General features: G+C 47.8%; 3 protein-coding genes across 6 annotated transcripts in view; all 3 read right to left on the reverse strand.

Annotated features, from left to right (window-relative positions):
- Positions 1 to 2,404: 2,404 nt before the first annotated feature.
- On the reverse strand, positions 2,405 to 6,877 carry FGF8 (fibroblast growth factor 8). 2 transcript variants are annotated; one of them, XM_074285232.1, is made up of 3 exons: positions 6,749 to 6,877; positions 4,104 to 4,210; positions 2,405 to 2,883 (listed from the first exon to the last, which is right to left on the reverse strand). In XM_074285232.1, exons 1-3 carry the CDS (start codon positions 6,771 to 6,773, stop codon positions 2,596 to 2,598), a joined length of 420 nt encoding a protein of 139 aa, XP_074141333.1. In that variant the 5' UTR covers positions 6,774 to 6,877; the 3' UTR covers positions 2,405 to 2,595. The 2 variants fall into 2 exon arrangements, with proteins under 2 accessions (XP_074141333.1, XP_074141332.1); XM_074285231.1 differs by lacking the exon at positions 6,749 to 6,877 and having other exon boundaries at positions 4,104 to 4,256.
- A 9,215-nt stretch (positions 6,878 to 16,092) lies between these two features.
- On the reverse strand, positions 16,093 to 18,538 carry NPM3 (nucleophosmin/nucleoplasmin 3). The gene is made up of 6 exons (XM_074295395.1): positions 18,377 to 18,538; positions 17,947 to 18,032; positions 17,565 to 17,684; positions 17,300 to 17,393; positions 16,673 to 16,784; positions 16,093 to 16,532 (listed from the first exon to the last, which is right to left on the reverse strand). The coding sequence occupies exons 1-5, from the start codon at positions 18,498 to 18,500 to the stop codon at positions 16,681 to 16,683; spliced, it is 528 nt and encodes a 175-aa protein (XP_074151496.1). The 5' UTR covers positions 18,501 to 18,538; the 3' UTR covers positions 16,093 to 16,532; positions 16,673 to 16,680.
- Positions 18,539 to 22,624: 4,086 nt separating this feature from the next.
- The window catches only part of OGA (O-GlcNAcase), a 31,788-nt gene continuing 28,145 nt past the window's right edge, over positions 22,625 to 26,267 (reverse strand). For all 3 annotated transcript variants that reach the window (XM_074295394.1, XM_074295393.1, XM_074295392.1), the window contains one exon: positions 22,625 to 24,845. In XM_074295394.1, coding sequence (XP_074151495.1) covers positions 24,709 to 24,845 — 137 coding nt within the window. In that variant the 3' untranslated portion in view covers positions 22,625 to 24,708. The remainder of the gene's footprint in view (positions 24,846 to 26,267) is intronic.

Below are 26,267 nucleotides of genomic sequence, written 5' to 3' on the forward strand. Positions count from 1 at the left end.
TTACACTTGGTGATCCCCACAGACCCATAGCAGAATGGGCAGAGAGGACCCTCTCCGCGCTTTCCCTGGCCCGCAGAGAAGTTGGAGAGGTGCTCTGGCTTGGTCTGATTTCCTTCTGCCTGGCACTACTGCAAGTTAAACTGTGGTGGAGGTGGCAGTTTCAGTAGAGTCCCTCTTCCCCAGGACCACAGGCTAGGTGGACCTGGGCTTGGATCTTTTAGTTCCTGCTACTAACCGTTCCTTAGGTACTGAGGACGGTCCAGCCAGAGGATCATGACCTACGAGCTCACATTCCTTTTTTCCCTACAAGCTGTTGCCCCCACCTCAACCCCGCCCCCACCCTTAGGCCTCCCCCAGGAATTACTCTCTCCAACAGATGAATGTGGGTCATTATGGGCTGGGGGCTGGCCCTGTGGCGGGGCCAGCGGGCAGGGCAGATGAAAGCATTTCCTGGACTTTTCCTTCATTTACATGGCATCAGAAGCTGCTCAGAAGGTGTGACTTTTCCCACAGTGAGACCCCCAGCTCCATGCACAATAAAGCCAGGCTGCTCACCCAGAATTAATTAAAGGGGGAGGGGGAGAAGAAGGGAGAAGGGGAACAGCGGGGGAGGGGCTTAAGAATGGGATGGGGGGGGTGAAGCTTAAAAGAGAAATGTTTAAACTATTTAGGTTTCTCCCCCTTCCCTCATCCTTTTCTGCTCTCCATCCCAGAAAGCCTACTAGAAGGAATATCTTTGTCTCTAGAGATAGCCCCCTTTCCCCCCAATAGAGAGTAATGGAATATGGCTAGATCTTCTCTCTTACTCTAGTTGGCCAGTTTGGCTCTTACTCTATTTCCAAGATTTCCTCCCTTTATAAGAATTCTTTTTAACATTGTGGAAGCAAAACCTGGGAGCTGGAGACGCCTGGCCAGGACAGAAGGATGTCAGGGAAGTAAAGCATAATGGGAAGAGTCCAGTATCTGGTGTGGATCCAGTTAAAATCCACCCCTAGGATGGATTTTTAAGATAGACTGGGTAAGTAGGTTATATAGCAAGTGTGACCCTTAAGCCCCAGGACACTGGAGATAAGGAAAAGGACCATTTCTTGCATTGGTCCAGGCTATTCCACCACAGCAATTCCACCCATCCCTGCCCTGAGTCTATAATTTTTATTATTATTATTATTCATGTATTTATTAGTTTTATTTATGTGATATTTATATATTTTTGGACATTTTATATGGCTTGTTCTTAGAGACTGATATGGCGAAATACATTGAGAAGAGCATTGGTTTTAGAGTTTAAAGTTCTGAATTCAAATCCCAATTCTGTTATTGACTGTTTCATCTTGGACAAGTCGATTCATTTCTCTGAGTTTCCTCACGATGAGGTCATCATCCAGTCCTGATCGTACTGTCCTCCCCTTCCTCCTAGACAACTATCAGCTCAGCTCCTCCTGTTCACAACTTGCTAACCGTATCTCCCAAAGTGAACACCTGGTCCATGTTTCAACTGCCAGCACCCACATTTACATCATTCTAATCCTTACACCCAAGTTCCCTGTACCCCCAGCTCTTCTTTCATTTCCTCTTGAGTTAGAAATTGGGAGATCTTAAGACGCCATGCTTTTCTGCCCATCCCAAGGTAGGGTATTCAAGTGATTTTTGGCCAGAAGGGTGCTTCATTTGTATTGGTCCAGCCTCTAGGGATTGAGAGTAGGCAATAGGCTAATAATCCTCATTGGCCCAGAGGTGATATTTTGAGGTGTCAGTAATTAATAACTATGAAGTGCTAGGAGATGCTTGTTTGAGAGCTTCTTGGATCAGCTTAAAAAGTGCTTTTTCTGGCCACTATCCCTTCTACTAAGCAGGCAAAAAGCTAAATCCAAAAAGTATTATGGAGATCTGGGGATCAGGAGGAGACCGTTTGATAGCAAGCCAGTAGGAGCCGCCCACAGGTATCTGAAAACTTCAATTGGAAGGCTGGATTTGCTGATTCACAGTTTTACTCTCTATACAGGCTGGTTCCCCTCAGAGAATGGGGTGCCTCATCACCCAAACACAAACTTTTAGTAGACATGTTAAATAAATATTTCAATCATTTAATATTAGCCAATACATGATTCTCCCACTTCCCAAATACATCCAAACCACCAATTCAAGCTACAGCTTTCTTCTCCCCCACCCAGCCTACTCCTGGGAAACCAGCTTCCAGACCCCGGTCAGGTAGGGCAGAACTGGGACCCTGGATGGGGGAGAGAGAGTAGAAGGGGAAGGTCAGCCCCACTGGGACTAGGAAAAGTACTGCATGTTATTCCCGAAGAGTCCTAGGAAGACAGCCCCCTACCACCGGCAGGTTTGGCCCTAGGAACGAGACCTTAGGTGAAGAGTTAAGAAGACAACTACAGTCGAGTGGAATACAAAAATAAAGCCTCTTTTTTTCTTTTTGTTTAAAAAAAAAAAAAAAAAAAACAACCCAACAGCAAACAATTATCCACATCTAGAACCCAGGAAATCCCTCCCCCCTCCCCACGTCGTTTGTTCTGTTTAGCTGCTCTGTTATCCTCTTAAGAGAAAAGTCTCTACTCAAAGTCCTGGGGAGGGGTGGGGGCCCTATCGGGGCTCAGAAGCCCAAGTCCTTTGGCCCCGGAGGCTTCGGGTGAAGGGGGGGTAGTTGAGAAACTCAAACCGAAGGCTCTGCTCTGTGGTGTGGTGACCTTTGGGGAGCCGCTTCATGAAGTGGACCTCTCGCTGATGTTGCCGGGTCTTGGAGCCTTTCCGGGGCCGGCCCTTGCGGGTGAAGGCCATGTACCAGCCTTCGTACTTGGCATTCTGGAGGGCCGTGTAGTTGTTCTCCAGCACGATCTCCGTGAAGACACAGTCCTTACCTTTGCCGTTGCCCTGTGGGGACAGGAAAGACACCGTGGTGGGGGCAAAGTGGCATCCGGCTCTGTGAGCCGGGGAGGGGGAGGGAGTGAACGCAGAAGGCAGAGGGCAGGCGGGCAGCCCCAACCAGCATGCACCCTGGCAGATGGTGAGGTGGGCAGGAGCGGCAGCCCCGCCCACCCACCCAGGCCCTCAGACTCTAATCCTTCACAGCCCATAGCACACCCGGCAACTTCCTCCCCCCTGGGCAGCAGTGACACATGGCACGGCAGAGGGGGCTGTGCCCCCAGACAAGGCAGAGCCTGGTAGGGGTGAGAACTGCCTAAACCCTCCTACCCTTTCTAACCTCCCTCCCACCCCCACCACACACCCCCCCCCCCACACACACACACCAGCATCCTGCCCGCTGCGTCCATGCTCTCTGGCTAGTGCCCAGGTCCCAGAATTCCCAGTGACTGGGACTTCTCCACCTGTAGAGGCTGTTTGGGGATTGCACCCCCACCCCCTACCTTATCAAGCTCTGTTCTGCCAAAGGCATCAGTGCCCGGGGGTGGGGGGTGGGGAGTGTTCTAAGAAGATGAGAAAGCAGTCTGATTCGGAGGCTGGGAAGAAGCCTATCAGGACCCATCAGGAGGTTCCTTGTGACTTAGTGGTGAATGTTAGGGAATTATCATCCGTTCATTCTCCAGCCAAAAGCCCGCCTACAGTGAAGTTTTGTTCCCTAGGACTCACTCAAAACCGAAAGGCTGGAAGAGTGAAGTGAGATTGGGGGTGGGGAATAGCCAGTGAGGAGCTGGCCTGAGCCCCCAGCCCTGGAAGCAGTGGTGGCCCAAGGCGAGGCAGAGTAGCCGTGACTAATGGGGGTATTTCAGAGCTCTGCAGAGGGGCTGGTTCCACAGAGCTGCTGAACATTGCAAATGCTTGTACCATGGAATTGGACATAATAGCAAAGCAATTTGGTGATTTGTTAAGAAGATATATGGAATTCAGCAGCTCCCCCCCCCCCAACTTTACTAACTAGGCTTTCCTTCTTCCTCTTTGAGCTTTATCCTTTCTTTTCTTCTATTTGCCCCTTCGCTCCAACACAATTAACATGGGACTGACCCCAGTGGTGACAATCTGCTCTGGCACTAAAGGTGGCCAGGATGTCCTTGGTCCAGGTGTGTGTGTGTGGAGGGCATCTAATTTAGCCTTTTAGCCTAGGATCCAAACTCTTCAGCTCCTCAAGATCTTACCTTGGCAATCAGCTTTCCCTTCTTGTTCATGCAGATGTAGAGGCCTGTCTCGGCTCCCCGAACTCGTACTCGGCTTCCAAAGGTGTCCGTCTCCACTATGAGCTTGGCTGCCAAAAAGAACAGAATGCTCATCAGAATCACCATGGCAATTTCACCTTCCTTGCCTACGGGCAGTCCTACTCTACCCTGACCAAAGATAGCGTCAGCACTGCCATCCCCAAACCCAAGAAGAATCAGTAATATGCATCCAAAAAAAATTCATGGACCTTTCCAGTCCTGGCCCCCAGACTCCATCAGCCATCATGCCCCTCTTCCCCAAGGAAGATTTGCAAACCCAGATCCCAGCACTCAATATTCCAGGAAAATTCAGATGTTCTTACTTTTCTCCCCAATAAGTTTCCTCCCCGTTTACTGCCTGACCTCACTAAATAAAGAACCTCAAATCTTTGCTTATATAAATCTATCTTTAAAAAGTTCCATAGAGAGAGGAACACTGGAGAAACATTAGAAAGTTAAGAGTAGAGGCTGAAGGGTTGAGGGAAGTGATGGTTGGGGTGGGGGGAGAGGGAAGCTGATTAAAGGAGAAGGTGAAACTAGCTGGAAAGAGGACTGCTCCTAAAGATGTCCTGGGCACCCTCCATAAGCCTTCCGCTGTAACCCCGGGACTCATTTACAGGGAGGGAAGCTCTTCCCTTGTCCTCCCTCCAGCCCTCTCCGTTCATTATATAGTTACTTCATTTCAAACACTGCTCACATGCAACCAGTCTACCCTCCTTTTCCACTACCTGACTAGAGCCCCAGGGCCAGAAGCCATGAGGAATCCTTTCCCAGTTCAGAGGAAAAAGAAAAGCAGGGAGGGGAGACTGAGGAAGAAGCGAGTGGGGAGTCAATGCCTTCTTCTTATGAAAAAGCCCCCTACTGTGGCCCTGCTCTTCAAGGGGAAACTTTGCAGGAGGTACCGAGGTCCCTACATTAAAAACAATCAATTGATCCATGTAACCTCTCCCTGCAAATACCCTCACTGGCTCCTGCCCCCACTCTCAAACATTCTTAAGGAGGCAGGCTGAGTGCAAGATGCCACTTGGCATCTTTCTTGGAAGATCAACGATGTGCAGGACAAATGGTTTGATCAGAGAACTAAGGGAGAGGAGCAAAAGGTACAGCTCTTTAATCCTGGTGGCTGGTCCCAAAGCTGGAGGGAGTCTCGCTCTCTTTTCTAACACTGGCCAATTGGGCACAGTAGCAACAGCATTTTGCAATTGTGCTTTTAGAAAGCTGAACATTCAAACTTATTTTTTCCTCTAAGTGACAGATTTATCTCAGGAAAATGATGTCTCCTGCTTGAGCTTTGAAGGAAAGTCAACTACGTAGAGGCAGAAAAAATGCAGCGAGACATACTCGATCCCCAAACTAGCCTGAGAAGAGGAGAAAGTATTCAGGAAACATTCAAAAAGGCAAAAGTCAGAAGGATTTTAATCGCTCTGCCAGACGAGGGCTCTCTCCAGAGATTCCTGGAGAACAATCTCAAGTCTTTTTTTTTTTTTTTTTTTTTTTTTTAACATTTACAGACTTGCAATTCCTTTCACACTTTACATCTGAAAAACGGCTTGCCCTTTTTCTGTTTTCTATCAGTCCTCATTTTTCTTCTTTTAGCCCGGAAAATGCTCCACCTTTTTATTACATTTTAATAGAGTCTTCTCTCCTCTCAAGCTGGTTTAACTTGGTCATTATTTAAAGGGTTTTTTTAAAAGTCAGAATAATAGTTCTCTGAAACAATGCTCACCCGCCCACTGGCTCACTGGCCCAAAGGGATCCCTTTCTCCCCCTCTCGGCACATAACTGAAAACTCTCAAATGACCCCAGCTTCAAGGCAGGAATACTGAATGTTTTAGAAATCAATAAGGCACCAGTCTCTGGGGTGGATTGGAGCTTCTCTCCTCCGGTTTGCCCAGTTCACTCTGAGAAGCAGAGCTTTTACCAGCTCCTCCCTTAAAGGCCCAATGTGGCCCTTTTGACCAAGTGATTCTGTAATTGACACTTATGATCAAAGTATTTAAACTTTCACACTCCTCAGGATTTCCTCCGCCCTCCAACCACCCCCAACCACAGCATTTTCTTCCCACCCTTACTCCAAAAGAATCTAGGGCGATTTCTTGTGGGCCCTGTCGGACGTATCCCCTTTCAAGAATTTCCCTTATTGCGGAGTTTTTTCTATCCCATGCCTGACTCCTTTTTCAAGCTATAGGGGAGATGTGGGGGAAGGCTGGAAATTTATTTACAACGAGGAAAGGAGGATGGCTTATAATCTTGGAGGTACCTTGCTCCCCAGTGCTTCAGAGCCTCCGAGAGCTTTTCTCTCCTGGGAAGCCTTAATGTTCCAAGGAGGACTTCCTTCCCAGCAACCACAACTCACTTTCCCACTCACCCCTTAATTCTTGACTGTGGCTGCCCCAGGTATATAGCCAGAGACCATCTAGTGCCTACACCTAGAGTAGAAGTGGGAGAAAGTATCACAATTGACAATTTTCCCTCCTTTGAGTTTGGATCCTCACAGGCTTCTGCTTTCTGGTCTCCACAGTTCCTGTCAGTTTCTGTGCCCATCGCCCCCATGCCCAGCTAGTAGGTGGTCTCTGGCCCAGCCTTACCATAGGGGTCTCCATCCTCTGCCATTGCATTGATTCGTTTGTTGGCCAGAACTTGCACGTGCTTCCCACTGGTGCGGCTGTACAGCTGGTAGGTCCGAATGAGGCGCCGGCTGAGCTGATCCGTCACCAGGCTCTGCTCCCTCACATGCTGTGTAAAATTAGGTGGGGACTGAACAGTTACCTTTAGGAAATTGAAAAATACACAACACACCATTATAATGCTACTCCTCCCAAGGGTCTGAGTGACCCTCTCCACCCAGGACCTGAGAAATTGCCCCAGACACTAAATCAGAGGGGTGGGGCACCACAGTTGCCCAGAGCAGTGTTTTTGTTCCTACATATGAATTCACCACCCATCTCCTCCCAGGCACCCCCCACCCCCTTCCAATCCTGCTGGGATATACTACTTTTCCCATAGTCTCACACCTTGGGGAGTTTAGAAGGGTCTTTCTTTGGGATCATTGTATACTTTAGTCAAATCTTAAGATATATCAAGAAAATTTCAGAGTAGGACCATAAGTACTATGCAACTATTCTCTGTACCCTAGCCCGTTATCCTGTTCCCTGGGTTGCTTACAGTAAGAATAGGGTGGAGGGGGGAGTTCAGAACAGGTTAGAAGGAAAAGAACAAGTGCACGGAGAAGGTGCTCATATAGCCTGTCTTTATACACTCCCTTCAAGTCTTCTTAGTAGAAGGTGGTAAGGTTTCAAGAGCAGAGTTGGTTCAGCCCTCAGCTTTCCCTCTTCCCATTTAGGACAGGCAAAGTCTTTTAAATATGGACCTCACTCAATGACATTTATAAAGATGCATTTGGAACAAATGTTGAGGAGGAGAAAGAGGGCTTAGCCTGACCTGGCCCTGCTTCAAGCTAAAAAACAGCTAAAAGGAAAAAAGACTTGTGGTTTTGGAAGGGGCACAATAGATGACATGGGAGTCCTAAACTGCACTCACAAATATATTTTCTTCTCTTGATAGCATATAATCTTTATCTGTCCTGTCTCTCATGTCACCTAGTCCCAGATACCTCCCCAACTTAGTGTGAATGCTCCCTCCTTATACCTTTGGGGTTGGGGGGAATTGCTCTTGCCAGGCAAAGTGAAGGGGATTTGTAAGGAGCTCTGTGAAAAGTCCCACTCACTTTTCCTATTTCCTATTTGCGAGTGTCTGAACTGAATCCCAGCTTCTACAGTTTCTTTCCCCCCCCAGATTCTCTTCCCTTTTTCCTGTGGCATTCTTTGTTTTTCTCCTGCTCCAGGCAGTTTAGTTTGGGGACTTCTTATTTCTCTGCCTCTGCGACCTGGGGCGCTGCCTAACACCCACAGGAATTTATTTCTGATCCATCCGTCTGTCCCAGGAGCCAGAAGTTTGTTGCATGCCCTCCCCCCTTTCCCCCACCTGTTAAGATGTATAAAGGCAGCTCCCGGTTTTCCAATCCTGTCCCTACTCTGATTTTGTGTGTGTGTGTGTGTGTGTGTGTGTGTGTGTGTGTGTGTGTGTGTGTGCACGAGCGCACGATCCAGGGCAGCTTAGAACGACAACATCTGGGGCCTTAATGCTTGCTTTGGTCTTTTCTCTTTCCTCCCCAGAATGTCTCCTTTAGCTCCCTCATGACATCTGCCCCATGCTCACTGCTCTCCTTTCCGTCCTGCCTTTGCCACCACCTGGCTAACCTCCTGTGCTGGCCCCTCTCTGGCCCATCCCGGGGGAACTGGAAAGAGCGCTGGACTGGGAAGCAAGGGGCCTGGTTTCTGCTTCTAGTTTCTGTCATTAACGGATTTCTATGACCTTGGGAGGTTCTCCTTCCCCCGCCTTAGTTTCTCCATTCATAAAATGAGCGGGCTCGTCCCCACTGGCTCACACTAGGGCTGTACGGACCCCGGAGTGGGGGCACTACCTTTTCTGGACTAACTGTGCCCACCCTCCCCCGTTCAGCATCTTGTCCCACCTCAGTGCTTCCTCTCCGACTCAGGCTGAGCCAGTGCGCTCGCTGCCTGACCTTTTCCAACTGGCTCCATCTAATTATTTTCCCATCCACTGTTCCCAGACGTGCTCTGCTTTCACCCAACTCAACCCTGCCGGTTGCCTGCCCGCCCGGAGCATGTCCCGTCTCCAGCCCGCGCCGGTCCCCAAGCCGGTCTCCCGTCCCCTCTCCCTTCCACCCCCGCCCAGCCCCACGCGCGCAGAGCCGACAGGCGGCCAGACTCCTTACCTGGGCTTGGAGGCAGAGGACCAACAAGTGCAACAGCCTGGAGGAGACAAAAGCGGGAGGAAGGGGGGAGGGAGGGGTGTGAGCAGAGGCTGCGGCAGCCCGGGGAAGGAAAGAGGGAAGTGATTTGGCTTTCCGGGGGCGAGTGGGCGGGCGGGCATTCGGGCGCAGGGGACTGGTGGAAGTGAGCGGCGGCGGCGGCTTTACTTACAAACAGCTCAGCACCGAGCGGGGGCTGCCCATGACGCGCAGGGTCGGCAGCATGAAGACGGCGGAGGGGCCGGGCCGGGCCGGGCCCGCAAAGTCCCAGATGCTCAGAGACACGGTCCCCTGGGATGGAGCTGGGGCGGCGTCGGGGGCGCGGTAACGGGATCGGGGCGTGCTGCCCAGAGGAGCCCGGGAGGACCAGCGGCGCGCCGGGGACGGACCGACCAGCTGGGAGAAGAGGGACAGGACAGTGGAGGACAGGGGAGATAGAGGAGGAGAGAAGAGATAAGTGGAGGCCGAGGAGAGAAGCTAAGGACGAGAGGCAACTCGGAGAGGCTCGAGGGTCGGACGCGGCGTGGCGCGGTCGGCTCGGCTCGGTGAGGTGCCCCCGCCAGGTCCCGCTGCGATGCGTGGAGCGGGTGGCAGGAGGCTGCACAGGATCCTCAGCCAGAGGAGAAGCCGGGGCGGGGGGTGGGGGGGTGGGGACGGGGGTAGGTGAGGAGGGGAGGGAAGGAGGGAAAGACTGGGGGAGGGGAAAGGGGAGGGGGGCCCCCGCAGGCTCTCGCACCCGCCAAGAGGGGAGAGCGCACAGCGCGCAGCAGTCGGAACCCTCAGCCTGGGCTGGGAACGGGGCTGGTGAGGAGCCCCTGGGAGGTTAGGGGGCGGGGCGAGTGATGGGGATTGGGGTCTGGAGTCTGGGGGGGAGAAGACTTGGGAGGCGGGGCGAGGGGTCTCGGGTACAGTGGGGTAGGCTTCGGCTACTCCAGCCTCCTTTCCCCCTCCTTTGCCCTGTTCTGGCTTTGAGAGGAGGAGAAGAGGGAGGGGGGGGTCTCAAGAGCCCAGGGAAATTCGGCTTGTCCTTCGGTGTCCGAGACCCCAAAGCTGAAGGGGGTTTCCGGGATTTCTCACCCCTCCCTCGAGCCGTGGTCTCTAGAATCCAGACAGCGATAACTTAATGGGCTCTGGACGCGGTTTCCCCACTTATCCGGAACTTAAGGCCGCCTGCTAGGCTGTAGCCATGCGTCTTGGAGTTCAACAAACATTTTAAAAGCCTACTAAGTGCCCTGCTGTGTCTGTGTCTGTCACAGGCCCTGGGTGTCTGTAATTCTGTTTATCAGAGAGAGATCACATTGTTGCAAAGGGTGCCTTGGGTATCAGGAGACTTGGGTCCTAGTCTGTCACTTAACGGCTACTGTATGTGACCTTGGGCAAGCGACCTCGCATATCTATGGAGCTTTAAAGAACTTGTCTCATCCGGTCGAGGGGAAACTGAGGTCCATCTGTGAAGCAACTTTACCAAGTTCACCAAGGTCCAGTACTTTATCTACTCACCCTGATTTAAGATTGTGGATGAATGTACTACCTGTGTTGGTTAATGGGGAAAAAATTTTTCCCCCGACTCCCTTCCCCCAACACTCTGCTACTATCAAGAAACTAAGAAGTTGGGCTCCCTGTGCCCCAGTCCCTAGGGTAGGAGAGAGCGCCCCCTCCACAGCAGATAAAGGACAGGGTCCTGGTCGGATAACTCCATTCTCTTTCTGGAGAGCCCCAGAATCCCCCCTCCCCCCACGGTGGGGCCAAATACATAAGCTTTACCTTCAAAAAGTGTCCCTTCCAGGGTCAGATCTAGACAGATCCTTTGCGCCCCAGGAGAAGCTGTACTCTGAAGGCAAAAGTGGGAAAGTTGCTCTGTACCACTGCCATCAACCCTAGAAAGGTGCCCAGAAAGGATCCCAGAAAAGAACTGGGATCTTTCCCTAGAACTCTAAAGCACAACCATTTTCTCCTTGGAAGCCTAGTCCTGCACCCCTCCCTCATCAGGTGGATCTACTAGAACTTTACCTCTACCAGATATGGGTCTGAGGGATTTTTGTCCTGCAAGGGAATGCCATTGGGCATAAAGAAGACAAGGGCCCCCCAGACCAGAGGGAATTGCAAAGAGGACTGATGGAAAGTCATGAGTGTACTGAGTTGGTTTGATGGGGAGCCACCAGCAGCCTAGAACATGCCAGTTGTATCCTCACTTGCCCTAGATGACCGACTTTGGGGCCCCACTTCAGGGGCCTTGGGATATGAGTAGCTGGCAGGATGGATATGGATTGGTCAGCCACTTATTCCTTACAAGTGGTGCCATCCCACCACATTCAGGCAGAAGTCACATTGAGATACCAATCTCAAACACCCAATCTGGCTCTCATCAAAGGACTTCTGTGTTCTTTCCTTTATTTAAATCCCCCCAGAAGGCAGCTCAGATCAGCTCCCTTCCTCCCTCCTTTGCCTTCCCACAACAAAATTCTGGACTCTACCCACTTTATATAGGATAAAACTGAAGTCTGAAGGAGACATGGTACCAGGTCCACAAACTGGACCAGTTGTTAATACATTAACTGACAACCTAGTTTCTTCTGCCTGAGAATGCTTGGTGAAGGTGTTCTGAGGGAATGGGGAACGTCCCCACCATCAGGTCCCAAATCTTAATGGTGGTGGGGAATTACTCCCTAAACTGAGAATTTCCAGAGAACTTAAAAGCGCACCCAGTGTAGTCCAGGACATTCCTTTGTCCCAGCTTGCTGTAACCCATCTGAACCTTGGGGGTATGGGGAGGAGGGAGAGGGTTGAGACTAGGACCAGTGTCATTATGGAAAATGGGGCTCTATTACCTGGAGTGTTAAGATTCTAGTATGGATGCCACTCTCAGACCCTCATCTAATTCCCAAAGATCTGCATATATTTAGGTATTTCCTTCTCATTATTTCAACAGCTTTATTGTCTTTGCAATTTCCCAATCATTTTATTTTCCTAAATATCCCATTCCTTCTTCCAACCCAGTCAAGTAGGTACAACTTTAGACCAAGAAGACCCCATAGGGCTGGTTGAGGAAAGCCTAGTCTTCTGCCTTCTTCCCTTGCTACCCCCAAGTCCTGAGAAAGATCTGTAGCTTCCAGTCAGGGGATCAGAGGATGAGCATGACCTCACACCCATAGTGCAGACAATGGAAGAAAGGTAGGGTCACCCAAGGAAGAGGAAAGGAAGCTAGGTACCTGTTCCTGCCCCAGAGCTAGTGGTCCGTCTCCCTCCCCCCTTCCCATGACTGACAGATGCTAATTTCCTGTAAGGATTCCTCCAGGCTCTCTCCAGCTCCAGCTCGCTCCTTTATCTTATCAAAGCCCCGTAATTACAATTGCTATTTTGTTTCCTCGAATCAGCAATCCGAGCTCCCAGCTCCAGATAGTAGGAACTCCTGTCAGCCTGATCCCTGAGTGACAGCCTCAGCCCCTTGGAGGCTTCCCTCCCCCTTACAAACACACTTTAAGAACACACACATTCTCTACCAAAACACACACACACACACACACACACGCACACACGCACACACGCACACACCCCTCTGGAGACACAACTTTAAACACATACATTTAGGCACAAACAGCAAACATGCTACAAATACACCCCTTTAGATACTTTATAAACATGCACCTTTAGACAAATACTCTACAAACACACTAAAACCCTTTTGACATACACTTTACAAACTCTTTAAACAGTCAAAAACAAAACAAAACAAAACCCCAGCCTCTATTTATTGAGTCTTCTATGTACTCAACCCTGTGCTTACCACTGAGGGAGAGACTGAAGACAGATAAGGCAGGTCTCTGGCTACCAAATATTTACAAACACACTCAGGTCATGAATCTTCAAAACGCACTCTCCTCTCTACAAATATCAACATATTCATTGCACAGAGGTATCCATTTTACAATAGGAATACTCTACCGACACCTCTCCCTACATCAGAAATCTAGCAGTCTTCCTCCAGTCTCTCTCCTCCCACCCCCTGGCCGGGCCAGCCAGCCAGCCCCTTGCCTGGGCTAGCTGTAGGGGAGACAGGAAGAGGTGAAGCCTCAGTGTCTGCCCTACAGGAGCTCAGTCTGCCTGGGAAAGAAGGCACACATGGAAAGTTAAATAACAATGCAAGAGCTAAATAACATTATTAACACATGCAGGCTGACACTTCCACGCACACCGTTGCCACATAAATACAATAGATTCCCAATATAAAGATTTCAAACCAGACTTCCAATAAACACTCAGCCTCCTGGAGATCCCACAGATACTTGGTACAATCCACAGGTGGGGGGATGCAGATGGGATGAGTGTGTGTGTGTGTGTGTGTGTGTGTGTGTGTGTGTGTGTGTGGAGAATGACCGGCCACAATTGATGAGAAGACTCATCAGAAGCCCCATATATATTCCCCAGTGATGGGTCCCTCGGGACTCCTCTTCCCCAATCATGAAGATATTCCACAGGTGCTAAGTTCACAAAGCATACCTCTCGCTTCCAGATTAATTCATTTGTTCATTCATAATAAATATTTAAGTGCCCAGTGTGTGTTGTGGAGTGATGGACAAGGTCTAGGCTTGGGACTTGTTCCTATCCCATGTCTTGTGCCCTATTGCTCCCCTGGCCAGGCTTGTGTATGAGACACTGCCTCGCAGTGCCTAACACGTAATATAAGGGGTTTGTTACAGTTCTTCCCCTGGGGCTGCCTCCTTCAGTGCTTCAGTAATGTTGGTAGTCTTGCTGGAAGGATGGTGTGGCCTAGGAGTGGAGGTGGTGAGAGGTCTGAAGGGGGGTCAGTGTCTCTGGCTGGGTAATGTTTTACCTTTGCCCACCAGGTGGTATCCGTCCCTAGGAGTGCTGAAGCTGGTGAGAGATCAGTTTTCTGGCCATACTTCCCTCCATATTCACCTTCCTTAACTCAGCCACGGGGGAGGTGGTGGGGTAGCGATACTTGCTTTTGGAAAATACCTAGTCCAGGTTAGCCAACCCGAGTCTCGATTACTTGTAATTGTCCTCATGTCTGGAATGCTCTTCCTTTTAACCTCATTTCCCTGCTCAAACACCACCTTCTACAGAACATCTTTCTCTGCCCCCTTCTCCAACCCACTGCCTTCCCTTTGAGATGTTTTCCTTTATATTTTATATAATTTTTTGTGCATTATCTTCCCCATTAGACTATGAACTTCTTAAGGGCAGGCACTGTTTTTGTTCTTTTTATTTATACCCCAGTGCTTAAACAAGGTTCCTGACATATAATAAATGATTATATACTTGTTGACTGCTCTAATGGTTGTACAAAGGTTTTGGGGGTGGCAGTGTTTCAGATTCACGGTGTCAGCAGGGATATTGAGACGTTTGCAGTTGGGTTGGGGCAGGGTTTATGCTGGGGATTCTAATCTCCCAGACCACCTAGTCCCCAGTCCTTTGGGGATGCATTCACCCTCATCAATTCAGAAGATACAACTTTCTTCAGTAGGGCGTTTTATATGTTGTTTATTTTAAAGATTTTATTTGGAAGAGGAGGACCAATCTAGAATCAATGCCCCTTACTCTTTTCTATGGAGATCCATAAAACTGTCATTACTAGTGTCCCAAGGAGCATCAGAGTCATTTCTCTGGTTGGCTCCTTCCCTTTGAGACCAAAAGAAAGTCCTAGGATACTTCCTTTTTATCTCAGCTCAGTCCTGTTCCCCAGTCTTCTTGGGAGAATCTAATACAATAATAATAGCTAATATTTACATGGCCCTTTAAGACTTGCAAAGTGCTTAGCAAATAGTTTATCTTCCCGATAACTCTAAGAGATGACTGCAATTATGTTCTGATTTTACAGGTGAGGACACCTAGGCAGATTAAGTGATCTGCTCAGGGTCCTATAGACAAGAGCTTGAAGCCAGATTTAGATTTGGGTCTTCCTAACTATTCACTGTGACAACTCAAAGACTATAGACAGAAAATACTAAAATGGTGTTTGTGATGTATGTGGGGGGGGGAGGGGGGAGATGGGCATCTTGGAAAAAGGAGAATCTAAAGATCTTATCACTCTAAAGGAAACACCTAAGCTCCCTGAAAGAACACCTATTTCCAGAATCCCACGTCTTTCTCCTTCTGCTTGTCCTGAACTGTTCACCCAGGAGTTTGTAGCACATATGGCTGCTGACCATCCTGGGCCTTTGGACTAATGAGAGACCAAAGGGAAGGGTGGAGAAGAGAATCACGCAATGTTTAGGCCATGTATACAGAACACAAAAGGGCATCCTTCTGTCCTAGGTCTTCCCAACACTGCAAGAGGATGGCCATGGTGGTAGTCCCTTCCGAGCACCTGTAAACTAATCTCCCTCCTGGTAGCAGCCTACCCCCATATGCCAGGTGGGGGGGGTGGAGATGGACTCTGGTTACTCAGTCACCCAATCTGGGATGCTACCCCCTCCCTTTCCATCTGGCCCTGAATCAGGTTTCTTAGGATGGTCCTTAGAAGCCTGGCAACGTTCACAAGGGGGGTTGGGGGTGGGAGCAGGACAGAATTGCTAAAAGGCTGACTCAGCCCTTTGTGAAGTACATTATTTCCTCCCCTTATATAGCAGAGACCCCAGGGCCCTGTGCTCCCCCACTAGTGGCTCTGAGGGCCAAGCTTGAAACTCAGTTCCCACAGAAGGAGCTGGGCATTGGCTCTGATAACTTCCCAGGATCTGGCCCTTCCTTTGTTTCACCCTCCCGAGTTGGGGATGGGGTGCGTGTGTAGATGGGGGGGGAGAGGTGACTTTGGTAATGTTGGTGGGTTAGGGAGTACCTGCCACTTGCAATGGTTACTTTAGAGTCAGCTAGTCAGCAGTTCCATTTCCTGTGAGAGACAATTTTCTCCATATATAGTGTCCACTAAGTCATAGATGAAAGGGGTAAAAGGGACTCCCCCTGGAGGCAGCATCTCCAGCCTTCACAAATCAACCCCCTCCCCACTTCTGCCCTACTTCCCCTCCATGAGGTCAGACTGCCACCTGGTGGTCCCACTAGGAACTCTACTCCCCAAGGACTTCCAAAATTAAAATATCAAGATACATTCCCAGATCTTCACCAGGAAGATAAACAGATGAATTTGCAGGGGAAAAAAAAAAAATCACTTTATTTTCAACTTATTCCAAAATTTCTAGAAATACTTAATTAGATTTCTGAATAAAATGATTCCCCTGTCCATCTGCCCCACTCAGGAAAAATCTTTGTTCTTGCTTCCCTTGGCCTTTCTCCACCCCTTGATAACACCTTTCTCCCAATGTGAGGATAAGGAAAGCCTAGAGCAGAGGTCAGGGAGGGGAGGAAGTAGAGTTTGTGCTGAGACAATTTCCCACTCTAGATACTGGGGCCTCAGAATGGGGTTTTGCTGGGGAAAGGGCACCAAGGCTCCTCCTCTTTGTCCTGAAGGGTGGCTCCATCCCGTTATCTTGTAGACGAGAAGCCAAGAAAACTCTTAAAAACCATGTCAGAATCATCCAGGAGAAACAGGGCCCTGTGAGTAGAAGGGAGAGGCGACTTCAGGCCTGAAAAGACAGAGAGAGAGAGAGAGGGCAGATCAGAGGCTCGGTCCCCAATAGTCCCCTCAGATCCTGTGGGACTCCTTCTTTCCCTGGCTCTGAACTCTGGGGAGAGAGTAGAGTCCAGTGGGGACCCTTGCACTCACCCTTGCAGCTAAAGCCTCCCCTGTCGCTTCTTGGCAGGCAGAATAGGCTGAGGTTCTGGGTCTCTGTCTTCATTCTCCTCCTCTTCTGAGAGATCACTGCCCTCCACAGACACTAGGGGACAGGCAGACCATCAGCTTCGTGGGGGGAGGGGACACCGGTGTGCTTCCATGCCACGGAGCCCCCTTGCCTACCCAGACTCAGAATTGGCCCCCGTGGAGGAAGCAGCAGTGGAGCCGGGCTCCCCTGCCAAGGCCTCACTGCCACTGGGGGAGTTTATGGCCTGGCCGGGACAACAGCAGCCCTGGACAAGTAGGGAGTTGCCGGCACTGAAGGTCAGGGCCCGACTGCTAAGGGAATGCGTATCAGAAGAAAGAGGAGGGAGCTGGCTGGGATGGGGAGGACTCAGATAGTCTGACACAGGTGGAGTGCAGGGCGAGGGAAGAGCATTCCAGAGAGGGCAAAACCCAGGCCGGTCAGAGGCCACAGCAGTGAGGGAAGTGGTCCCATGGGGTTGGAGAACAGACTCAACAGGAAGGCTCCCGATGACAGAGTCTGGCCTGCGGGCCCCGGTCCGGTGGAGATGCTCCCTGGGGAGGGTCAGACAGGACGCTCGCCGGGGCCCTCACCGATCTGGTGCCTCCCGGTGACATACACAGGACCGGAGCCGGACTTCAGGTGGAAGGTCACTGGAGGCTGGATGGGGAAGTCGCCCAGGCTGAGCTGGGAGGAGAGAAGCCCTAGTCAGAGGACCATAAGGCTGACGCCTCCACGCCAGTCAGCCCTGCCATTTGACAGGTGAAGGAACAGAGCTTCGGAAGCAGGAATCCTTGGCACCCTTCGGGCTGGCATGAAGACCCCCCTCCCCCACTGAGGGCAAGGACCCCCTCTCACCATGGGCTGACAGGACAGCCTGAGGTTGGCCAAGGGCACCGTGATTTCCTCATCCTCGTGGTTGCGGGCCACCACCTCCACCACGTTGCACTCCTCCTTGGCGTCTTCCGTTAGGCATAGCTGCGGTGAGGGGAGACGGCCGAGGCCCCAGCCCCGGCACCCCCTCAGCAGACTGGCCAGGCCAGGGCCCCGGAGCCCCGTCCCGCGCACCCAGGGAGGAGGATTGGTTAGGGAGCTTCCCCAGAAGGGCTGAGGGCCTGTTAGCCTGGCGGGGAGCACAGAGCAGCAGCCCAGCCTCGCGCGGAGCAGACGCTGACAGGGCGTCTCTCCAGAAGGTGGGAGAAGGAAGGGAAGCCTACCAAGGCCTCGGGGATCCCCTCACCATGCTCAGCGCCAGCACATGTTCCGTGTTGTCCTCCTCCTCTACCTGGAAGGTGTAGGACCTAGCTTGCCCGGACAGCTCACAACCTGGGACGGCGAGTGCAGGGGGAGTGGAAGGGAGATGGGGGTATTGGGTGCTCCTGGGAGAGCTCCTTCCCTCCCACGTGGCTGCTCGAGTCACCCCCTCCTTCCCCCTCCGGCTCCGCCCTCTCCACGTGCTGCCCATAACAGGCCAACTCCTCCCACCTCGCACGTCCCGGGGGGGGAACCCCGATTTCTCTCCCCGGCCCGCACAGTTCGGGGAGGACAGCGAATGGGGTCGCTTCGGACTCCTGGGTCATCAGCCCCCGCTGTCTTCCTTCCCACGCCCATCCCGCTCACATCCGAATGTCTGTGGCCCTCTCTGCCCCTGCCCCTGGCCCATCCGGTACCGAAGAAGAAGCTGTCCATGGTGACCGCGCCCAGGCCCCGAAGCCTCCAGGTTCCCGTGGACCCCCCAGTCTGGGCCCGGCTTTCCTGTGCCTGGAACGCTAAGGAGGCTGAAGCGGCGGCCATGCTGCAGGGACCATCTACAAACTCCACCCCTAGCACGCACAAAGCAAGGGACCGTCGCCGGTTCCGGCCACGTTTCTTAAAGGGGCCGCAGCCGCCCGAGTTTGGGGACTTTTAACAGATCCAAACGAGGTGAGTAGAAGAGCTTCGGGAGCCGGGCCGTCTTCAGTCTCTCTCCTCTCTTGGGCCTGAGACTTGACTCTCGTCTATCCTTTCAGACTAAGAGCCCGAGTACAAAATGGGGAGAGGGCCCTATCTTTTCTCTACTTTCTCCCCCTTCCTACTGCTTACTAGGCCAAAGCCGAAGGCCAAAGCGTGGGAGTCGATTTCCCCCTGAACCAAAACCGAAAGATGGACACTCCCACACCCGCCCCTGGAGGGGAGTGGTTCCCAGACCCAGACCTTATCTTCGAGCATCTCTCTGTCAGTCAGCTGACCCTGTTTTTGTTCCTTATGGGCTGCAGGGGTGAGAATGACTACTCGCCTCCCCCTCACCCCCAGTCTTTCTGTATTAGAAAGTCCAGTTTCAGCCCTAAGAACAAGGCCAATACTTTCTCATAGGGGTGCCTTCGGCTCGGCTACTTGGCTTTCCTCTTGGTCTGAGAGTCCCGAGTCAACGAGATGCCAGTCCTCTTCCTTACTGGCTAGGACAGTATGCTGAAGAGGGCACCCTAGGCTTTACCTGCCAAGCGAGTCTTGGGTTCTGGGCAGAGTGCCTTACCTGGTTTAAAGTATTTCCTTGCGTATGGATGGAAAAACTGATACTGAAATAAAGTGTGCCTTACTCAAAGAATTGGAGTGGCTCAGAGGCAGCTTAGGTGGTCAGTGGATAGAGCACCAGCCCTGAAGTCAAGAGGACCTGAGTTCAAATTTGTTCCCAAACACTTGGGCAAGTCACTTAACCCCAATTGCCTCAGCAATGAGAAAAGAATTGGAGTGGCTGGAGGAAGAAATGCAAGGCCTTAATCCTGTACATGTGCACCTCCAAATGCCATGTACTGTGAAAGGTACCAAAAGGATAGACCTGAAGAGCATAAAACAACATTAGCCCTTTCGATTGAAGTGCCTTGCTGAGATTACAGAATTCTCCATCCCTAGGGACTGATACTTAATGCTTTCACAATTACTAGGTGCTCAATGATTCTTGACATCCCAGAAAAGTAACTGAAAGTGTCATCTTTCCCTGCTTTTTCTTTTTGTCTCTTCTTGCATCCCTCACCACCATTAGATAAGATTCAGAAACTTTTTTTCCTCTTTCTAATCTCCCTTTCTGCCCATACCTCACAACTTTTGTCAAAGGAACCACTTGACAAAATTTATCAGTACCCCTTAACAATTCTTACTCCAAGTCTTATAAGCCTTCTGCTTTTATTATAGAAAAGACCCTCTAAACTTCCTGTGCCACTAAGACCTGGCCTCAGTGCTGCTTCAGTTGGGCTTAGCACCTCCACTTATGACAGATCGAGGCCCTTTCCAGGCACTATACCATGAAGTACAAGTTGTAGTGTCATGGGACCCAGAAATGTATTCCACTGTAGGCTTGATTCCTTAGTAGTGCTCAGGACAGATGACGATACTGGACACTAGACTTACAGATTGCTGTCCCCACGCTTACCTTTGCCCAAGGCCAATTGTACATCTCTTCCAAGCCCCAATTTCTAATTTGTGTGGCTCCTCCTGGACTTCAATCATGTGTAACTGACTAACCCCATGCCTTCCTGATTTATCATGGCAGCTTCCAACCAGCTCACTTGTTCCCACTGAAGACTACAGTGGGAGGCTAGAAGGTAAACATCCTGAAAACACTGGAGACACCCCCTAGAGAAGGGATAGGGAATATATCACTACCAAAAATCTACTAGAATTGACCACTTCTATTAATATTTAATGTCTAGCCTAAACTAGATTATGTATGAAATACTGCCATTCCCCAAATGCTGAAAGGGGGAAAAAAAAAGAAAAAAAGCAAAACCAAAAATGTATCTAAGAGTAGGCTACAAAGTTGGAATTCAAAGCTTTAGCTAACTCCCAATTTACCTACACTTTTGACTTTGTAGCTATGATTAGAAACAGTCTTCTCATGGACTTTCAGTCCATGATGTTTCCAACATGGTTCCTATGAGGAGACTTTTTTTTTTAGGGGGGAGGGGGAGGCAAATGGGGGTAAGTGACTTGTTCAGGTTCACAGAGTTAATAACATGTTTTTTTGAGGAAAATGTGAGAGCCAGAAGCACCTGAAATTGACTTGGCTTCACCTACAGGTTCTTTCCCCACAGCTAAAGGATCATTAAAATTCAGAATACACTTATATTCAAGTCTTCTGGCCTTAAGAGCCACAGTACAAATTAGAGATTGGGTCTAATGAGAAATAAGGAATATCTTAACTCCTGGGTCCACACCTCTTCAAGGCATAGGCCAAAATCCTTGGCATCCTACTTATTTTCCTGAATTAAGCACAGTGAAGGGAAAAGACAAATCATAGGATTTAAAGGACTTAGAAACTACCTACTGCAATTATTTTAGAGAGGGAGAAATCAAAGCCTCAAAAGACAGTGATTCATTCAAGGTCATATAGTAAATAGTACAGCAAAGTTATATACACTGGAAAGTATCATTTAGTTTAGGCTCTTGTCCCTTATTACCAGCCTCTCACCTGGTCTACTGCAATAACCTGTTTTCTTTCCAATCAGTTCTCCACAACTGCCAAATTGTTATTTCTAAAACAGTCATCTCATTTCCCTGCTTAAGTTCTAGTGGCTCCCAAATGCCTCTAGAACAGCTTATTCAGCATCTAAATCTCTTTACAATACAGCACCAACTTCCCTTTTCAGGTTATTATCTCTCTCTAGCTAACATGGACTACTTGTTGGTTCCCTTAGAAGACATTCTATCTTGTCTCCTAACTTTTGCATGGGCTGATGAAAATGCTTGGAATACATTTCTTTCCTCATCTTAGCCTCTAGAAATCCCTATCTTCCTTGAAGGTCCAGCTCTGCCCAAGGCTTCCCTTTTACTGTTGCTCTCCTTCAGAAATTATTTGTTTTTCCCAGAAAAGGTTAACTCCTTAAGTGCAGAGAACTTCCTCAGAGTGGCTGCAAGTACTAAATGCTTGTTGAATGAGTTTTCTGCTGCTTTTAGGTTTAGTTAAAATACCAAGTAGTGGTTCTGCCATTTATTTACTGACTTTAGGAAGACCTGTTCTAAGAAGTAACATCTATAAAATGAAAATGTTACAATTTGAACAGATTCTAAGCCAACACCAGTTAAAAGAATCCTATTTACCACGAACACAGTTGGAGAACAGCAGACTATTCTATGCCACAAAAAGACATATACCTTCCTCCTACTTCAGTTCATTTATTTGCAGAAGCAATTCCCTGTATTTACTTCTTCCTTAACACCCAGTTTCCTTTTCTTTTTAAGGCTTGGCTCACATGTCAGTTCCCCCATGAAGTTTTTTTTTTTTCCCCCTGAGGCTGGGGTTAAGTGACTTGCCCAGGGTCACACAGCTAGGAAGTGTTAAATGTCCGAGACCAGATTTGAACTCGGGTCCTCCTGAATTCAGGGCTGGTGCTCTATCCACTGGGCCACCTAGCTGCCCCCATCCCCCATGAAGTTATTTTAGTCATGCTCCTTTGTTTCTCAAATTACCTATTTATTTACAAGTTATTAATTCTGTTTACAGATTTTAAAAAAGTTGATTACCCTTCAAGGAACTTCCTACTCCCAAATTCAGTAACAGAAAAATGTGGATACCAAGCCTGTTTGTACAAGGTCTTGCCTTCTGGATTAACATCTCGTTTCCTGTTTATGCTCCTCAGAAGGCCTTAAAACTCAGTGTGGTTCTTTGTTCTCTAAAAGAGAAAGCTTACTCTGTCAATATGAAGGAGCCAACTTTCTCTCCAATTTCCAGATCATGTTCTGAAGGGCATGTAGGTAAGAAAGCCTTGGGGTTTAAAAAAAAAAAAAAACAAATGTCTAATTTACTATTCTAGGCAGAGAGATCGGAGAATCAGTGTTAATGAAAGAAAAGTATGGAAGGTGAAAGACCTGGGTCTAAGGTAGGGCAAGACAAAGTCTTAAGGCCAAAGTAACAGCTTTGCCCAAGGTGAAGCAAACAACAAACAATCACTTCAAGTTTTATTTTGCTTCTTGCATGGTCTTCAAATACAGTTTATAATTCATTTTCTACAGGTAATTCAGATGGATCTAAACAGATTAATGAAAGTGGCATTCCAACCTTAATGAAAGTCCATTACCATGAAAGATGTGTTAACATATGATTTTACAATCCTAGATTGATGGTATTGGCCTGGACATCTGTTCCATAACAGTTAGCATCTATACATTAATTAATAAGGATAGAGAAAAAGAGTTATCAGCAACTTATAAAGCCAGGCTATAAAGTCATCAGCAAACTAGGAATCCTGACTAAATTCAAAGTTGGGTCTGGTGCTCATAAATAATTGTTCCTTCAGAGAAAACAAGATAGCTATATGTTATTCTATGAGATGCACTCAAAACCCAGCAAACCTTAACTCTGTTTTCCATGAAGCTGTAGTTTAACTTCTACGACCCATTTCAAAAAGAAAAACACAAATTTGCTTCTAGATATTCAACAGGGTAGATTCTTCTGTTCAAGGAAAGATTTCCACTTTGAAAATGAAAAGGCCTCTCTTACCCACTGAGTAGTAGGGGTTATCCCTGAATAAGGATAAAGGGCCCTTACTCCATAATGTGCCAGTTAACTTAAAGCCCAATAGGACTTTAACACTTGAGACTTCTTCAAAACTCCAGCGACTGGAGTCATTTAAAGAAAATAGGCTTCAAATTTTATTCTTTTCCCTCTTTCCTCCTTCACAAGGCTGGAATAAGGTACAAAAATGATTATAAGCGAATTCTATATCTGGAACTCTCCCTGCAGTGATGGAAAAGCTATAATCTTGCAAAGAATTTACTTGCTAGCATCAATCTCAGACCCCTAAAAAAAGAGGCAATACATTAAATAGGAAACTTTCAGAATCTGTGGTTACAGCAAAAAGTAGGTAACCATTGAAATAATTGGTTAACATGTGCTCATCCTGGTGTTTTTAAAAAACAAGAACATGCAAGAATTAAAGACTCTGATTTAATCAAACCAGTATGAACAGGTCTTGAAATTAAAAGGATAATTGAACTAAGGGCAAATCCTGATCATCTCCCTATGCCCTACCTGTTCCCTGACAGGTGTCAAGGCTCACTTACATTGACATGCTAAACCTATTGGGGTTAATTTCTAGGACAGTAGTGATAGCATTAACCTTGCAACAGATCAGCCTCACTTACAAAAGTCAAGACTTTGTACCCAAAATGGTTATGTTCTAGCCCTGGGTGGGAGGCACTTTAAAAATAATTTTAAAAAAGAAAGTCAAGGACAAAGAAAAGTTAGCTCCATCCTCTGATATGGTTTTACATTATTCAAAAAGTACCATCTTCGATCAATACCGTTCCATTTCAAAGAAAAATTACAAAAACAGTAAACACAAGAGGTTAATCAGCATACAGCTAGTTTATATACAAAGAAATATACAAGTTTGTATTTTGTGACTTTTGTCACAGACAACTGCACATTTGTCCCTACAAAGCACAATACACCTGAACCAATGATCATCCCACTGACATTGGCCATGGTTTGTGAACAAGCAAAAAAGATTGCCCAAATCAGACGTGTCACTACTTATTTTCTGTTGCTAATTGACAACTATCTCCATTCGGCAGCATCAGAATTCCAAGGAAACCAGTTTATCTTTTGTCATGTCACCCAAAGAGGAAAGGGACCCATCATTCAACAAATTAATGAGGATGAAAGAGATGATTTCAGCTGGATATTCCGGGTGAAAAATGCAACCATATGGATATAGAGACTACTGCCGGCTTCATTAACGACGGGACTTCCTTCCCTAAAGGTGCAACAAAGATGTCTTGGTACTTGACACAAGACTTGAATGGGAGGACCACAACTCTTATTTAAACAGAATTTCCAGCAGTACTCTCTTCTGAACAGCAAGTAGTCTGAATGCGTGATGATGAGGCTTCACATAGTCCTCCTTGCCTCCAATCCCTTTGACTGACTTCTTCCTCTCCTGAGGCTGGACCATATGAAGACCCCATCCACCACCCACCCACTTGGGAGTTGTCAAGACATTAGGACAGGTCACAATGTCAATGAATGTCACAGGCTCCTGCCAAGGATAACCACATCCTTTGGAAATCCCTCCATTTTTGCTATTTCAAAACAACCTAACTTGCTGTAGAATTCCAGGATCCTCTTATCATCTGGTCTTACTTCACAGAAAGCCCCACGGGAGCCTGGAAAAAAAAAAAAAAAAAAAAAAAACCACAACAAAAAACAATACTCAAAATGTAAAGAAGGCGAGCTCTTATAATGCAGATGCACAAGCTCTGATACAATGTTAATATTAAATTTATTTATCCTTGATACAAATCCCATTAAAAAAAAAAAATCTGGCAACAACCAAGTTTGAAAGGAATTGCTATATTTAGTCATGTGAGACTTGGTCATCTCTGAATTTATTATCTCTGTGACCATGAGTAAATCATTTAACACCAGTCTCCACATACTCATTTGTTAGATGTGCACAACTATATGTAGTACCAGATACTTCATGGGGTTAAGTTATATATATTCTCATTTAAATGATTGATACCACCTCTCCCCCCAGCTTTGTAAAACCTTAAAGCATAATAAAAATGCCATCGTTCAGATGGCAAGGGTCTGATTTATCTTATTCCAAAAATCTTTTAGAGACAAAAGCAGAAAGGAGCTAATAGTGAGAAATATTCACACAAGGGTCTCATTCCAAAAAGGAACAAGTTCCCTTAGGGTATCCATTGAATACAAAGCCTTGGACCTATTCAGTTACAGTTTTCATGTGGAATTAGAAGATTCCTTAGAAATTATCTAATCTAATGCTTCATTCTACAGATAAGTTAACAGATCCAAATAGACTTGACACAAAAGACACAGAAGCTGTATAGCTGAGGTATAATTTAAAGGGGAGGGGAAGGAAAAGGTATAAACATTTATACAAGCATCTAACCATATGCCAGGTACTGTGTAACCATATGCCAGGTACTGTGCTAAGTACTTGTACAGAAATTATTTCATTTGAACTTCATGACAACCTTGCAAGATAGATGCTATTATTTATTTACCACCATTTTACAAATGAGGAAACAGAGGCAAATGGGAATTAAGTGACTTGTCCAGAATCACAGTTAAGTGTCTGAAGTTGTATATGAAAGTAGGAATTCTTTACTCCAGGTCCAGAATACTATCTACCACTGCATCATCATCTGCCTCTGGTAGATCCAGATGTTCCGATTCCAAATCAAGTAGTCTTTCACATTGCATTGTAGATACATAAGGAATGACAAACCAGGTACTAACAAACTGGGTACTCAGCATTATTTTCCCAATCATGAAATCCATTTTGGCTTTCTAATCTATAGATTATTTTTAAGATTCTAGGACTCTTAATTGAAAAAGATATCTTTAAAATTGTCAACTCCCCGCCCCCCCCATTTTTAAAGGTAAAGAAACTAAAGTCCAACTAATCTATCCAAGGTCACAATGATTTGAGCTGTGATTTTTCTTTTGCAGCCGGGTCTTTATTTGAAGTCTAACTACCTACCAAAGGCAGTTGGAAAAAACAAAAATATGAAAATATGAAATATTAAACTTCTTTAAACATTAGTTTAAAGAAAAAA

Source organism: Sminthopsis crassicaudata, chromosome 2, assembly GCF_048593235.1.
Source record: "Sminthopsis crassicaudata isolate SCR6 chromosome 2, ASM4859323v1, whole genome shotgun sequence".
Taxonomy (NCBI): domain Eukaryota; kingdom Metazoa; phylum Chordata; class Mammalia; order Dasyuromorphia; family Dasyuridae; genus Sminthopsis; species Sminthopsis crassicaudata.

Coding starts and splice junctions, on each gene's coding strand:
- FGF8 (XM_074285231.1), bottom strand. CDS start 4,247: ATGGTGATTCTGATGAGCATTCTGTTCTTTTTGGCAGCCAAGCTCATA. Junction 2,884..4,103: donor AGGGAAAGCTGATTGCCAAG/GTAAGATCTTGA, acceptor CTGTCCCCACAG/GGCAACGGCAAAGGTAAGGA.
- NPM3 (XM_074295395.1), bottom strand. CDS start 18,500: ATGGCCGCCGCTTCAGCCTCCTTAGCGTTCCAGGCACAGGAAAGCCGG. Junction 17,394..17,564: donor GGCTGTCCTGTCAGCCCATG/GTGAGAGGGGGT, acceptor CTCTCCTCCCAG/CTCAGCCTGGGCGACTTCCC. Junction 16,785..17,299: donor CACCGGGAGGCACCAGATCG/GTGAGGGCCCCG, acceptor CCTGTCCCCTAG/TGTCTGTGGAGGGCAGTGAT.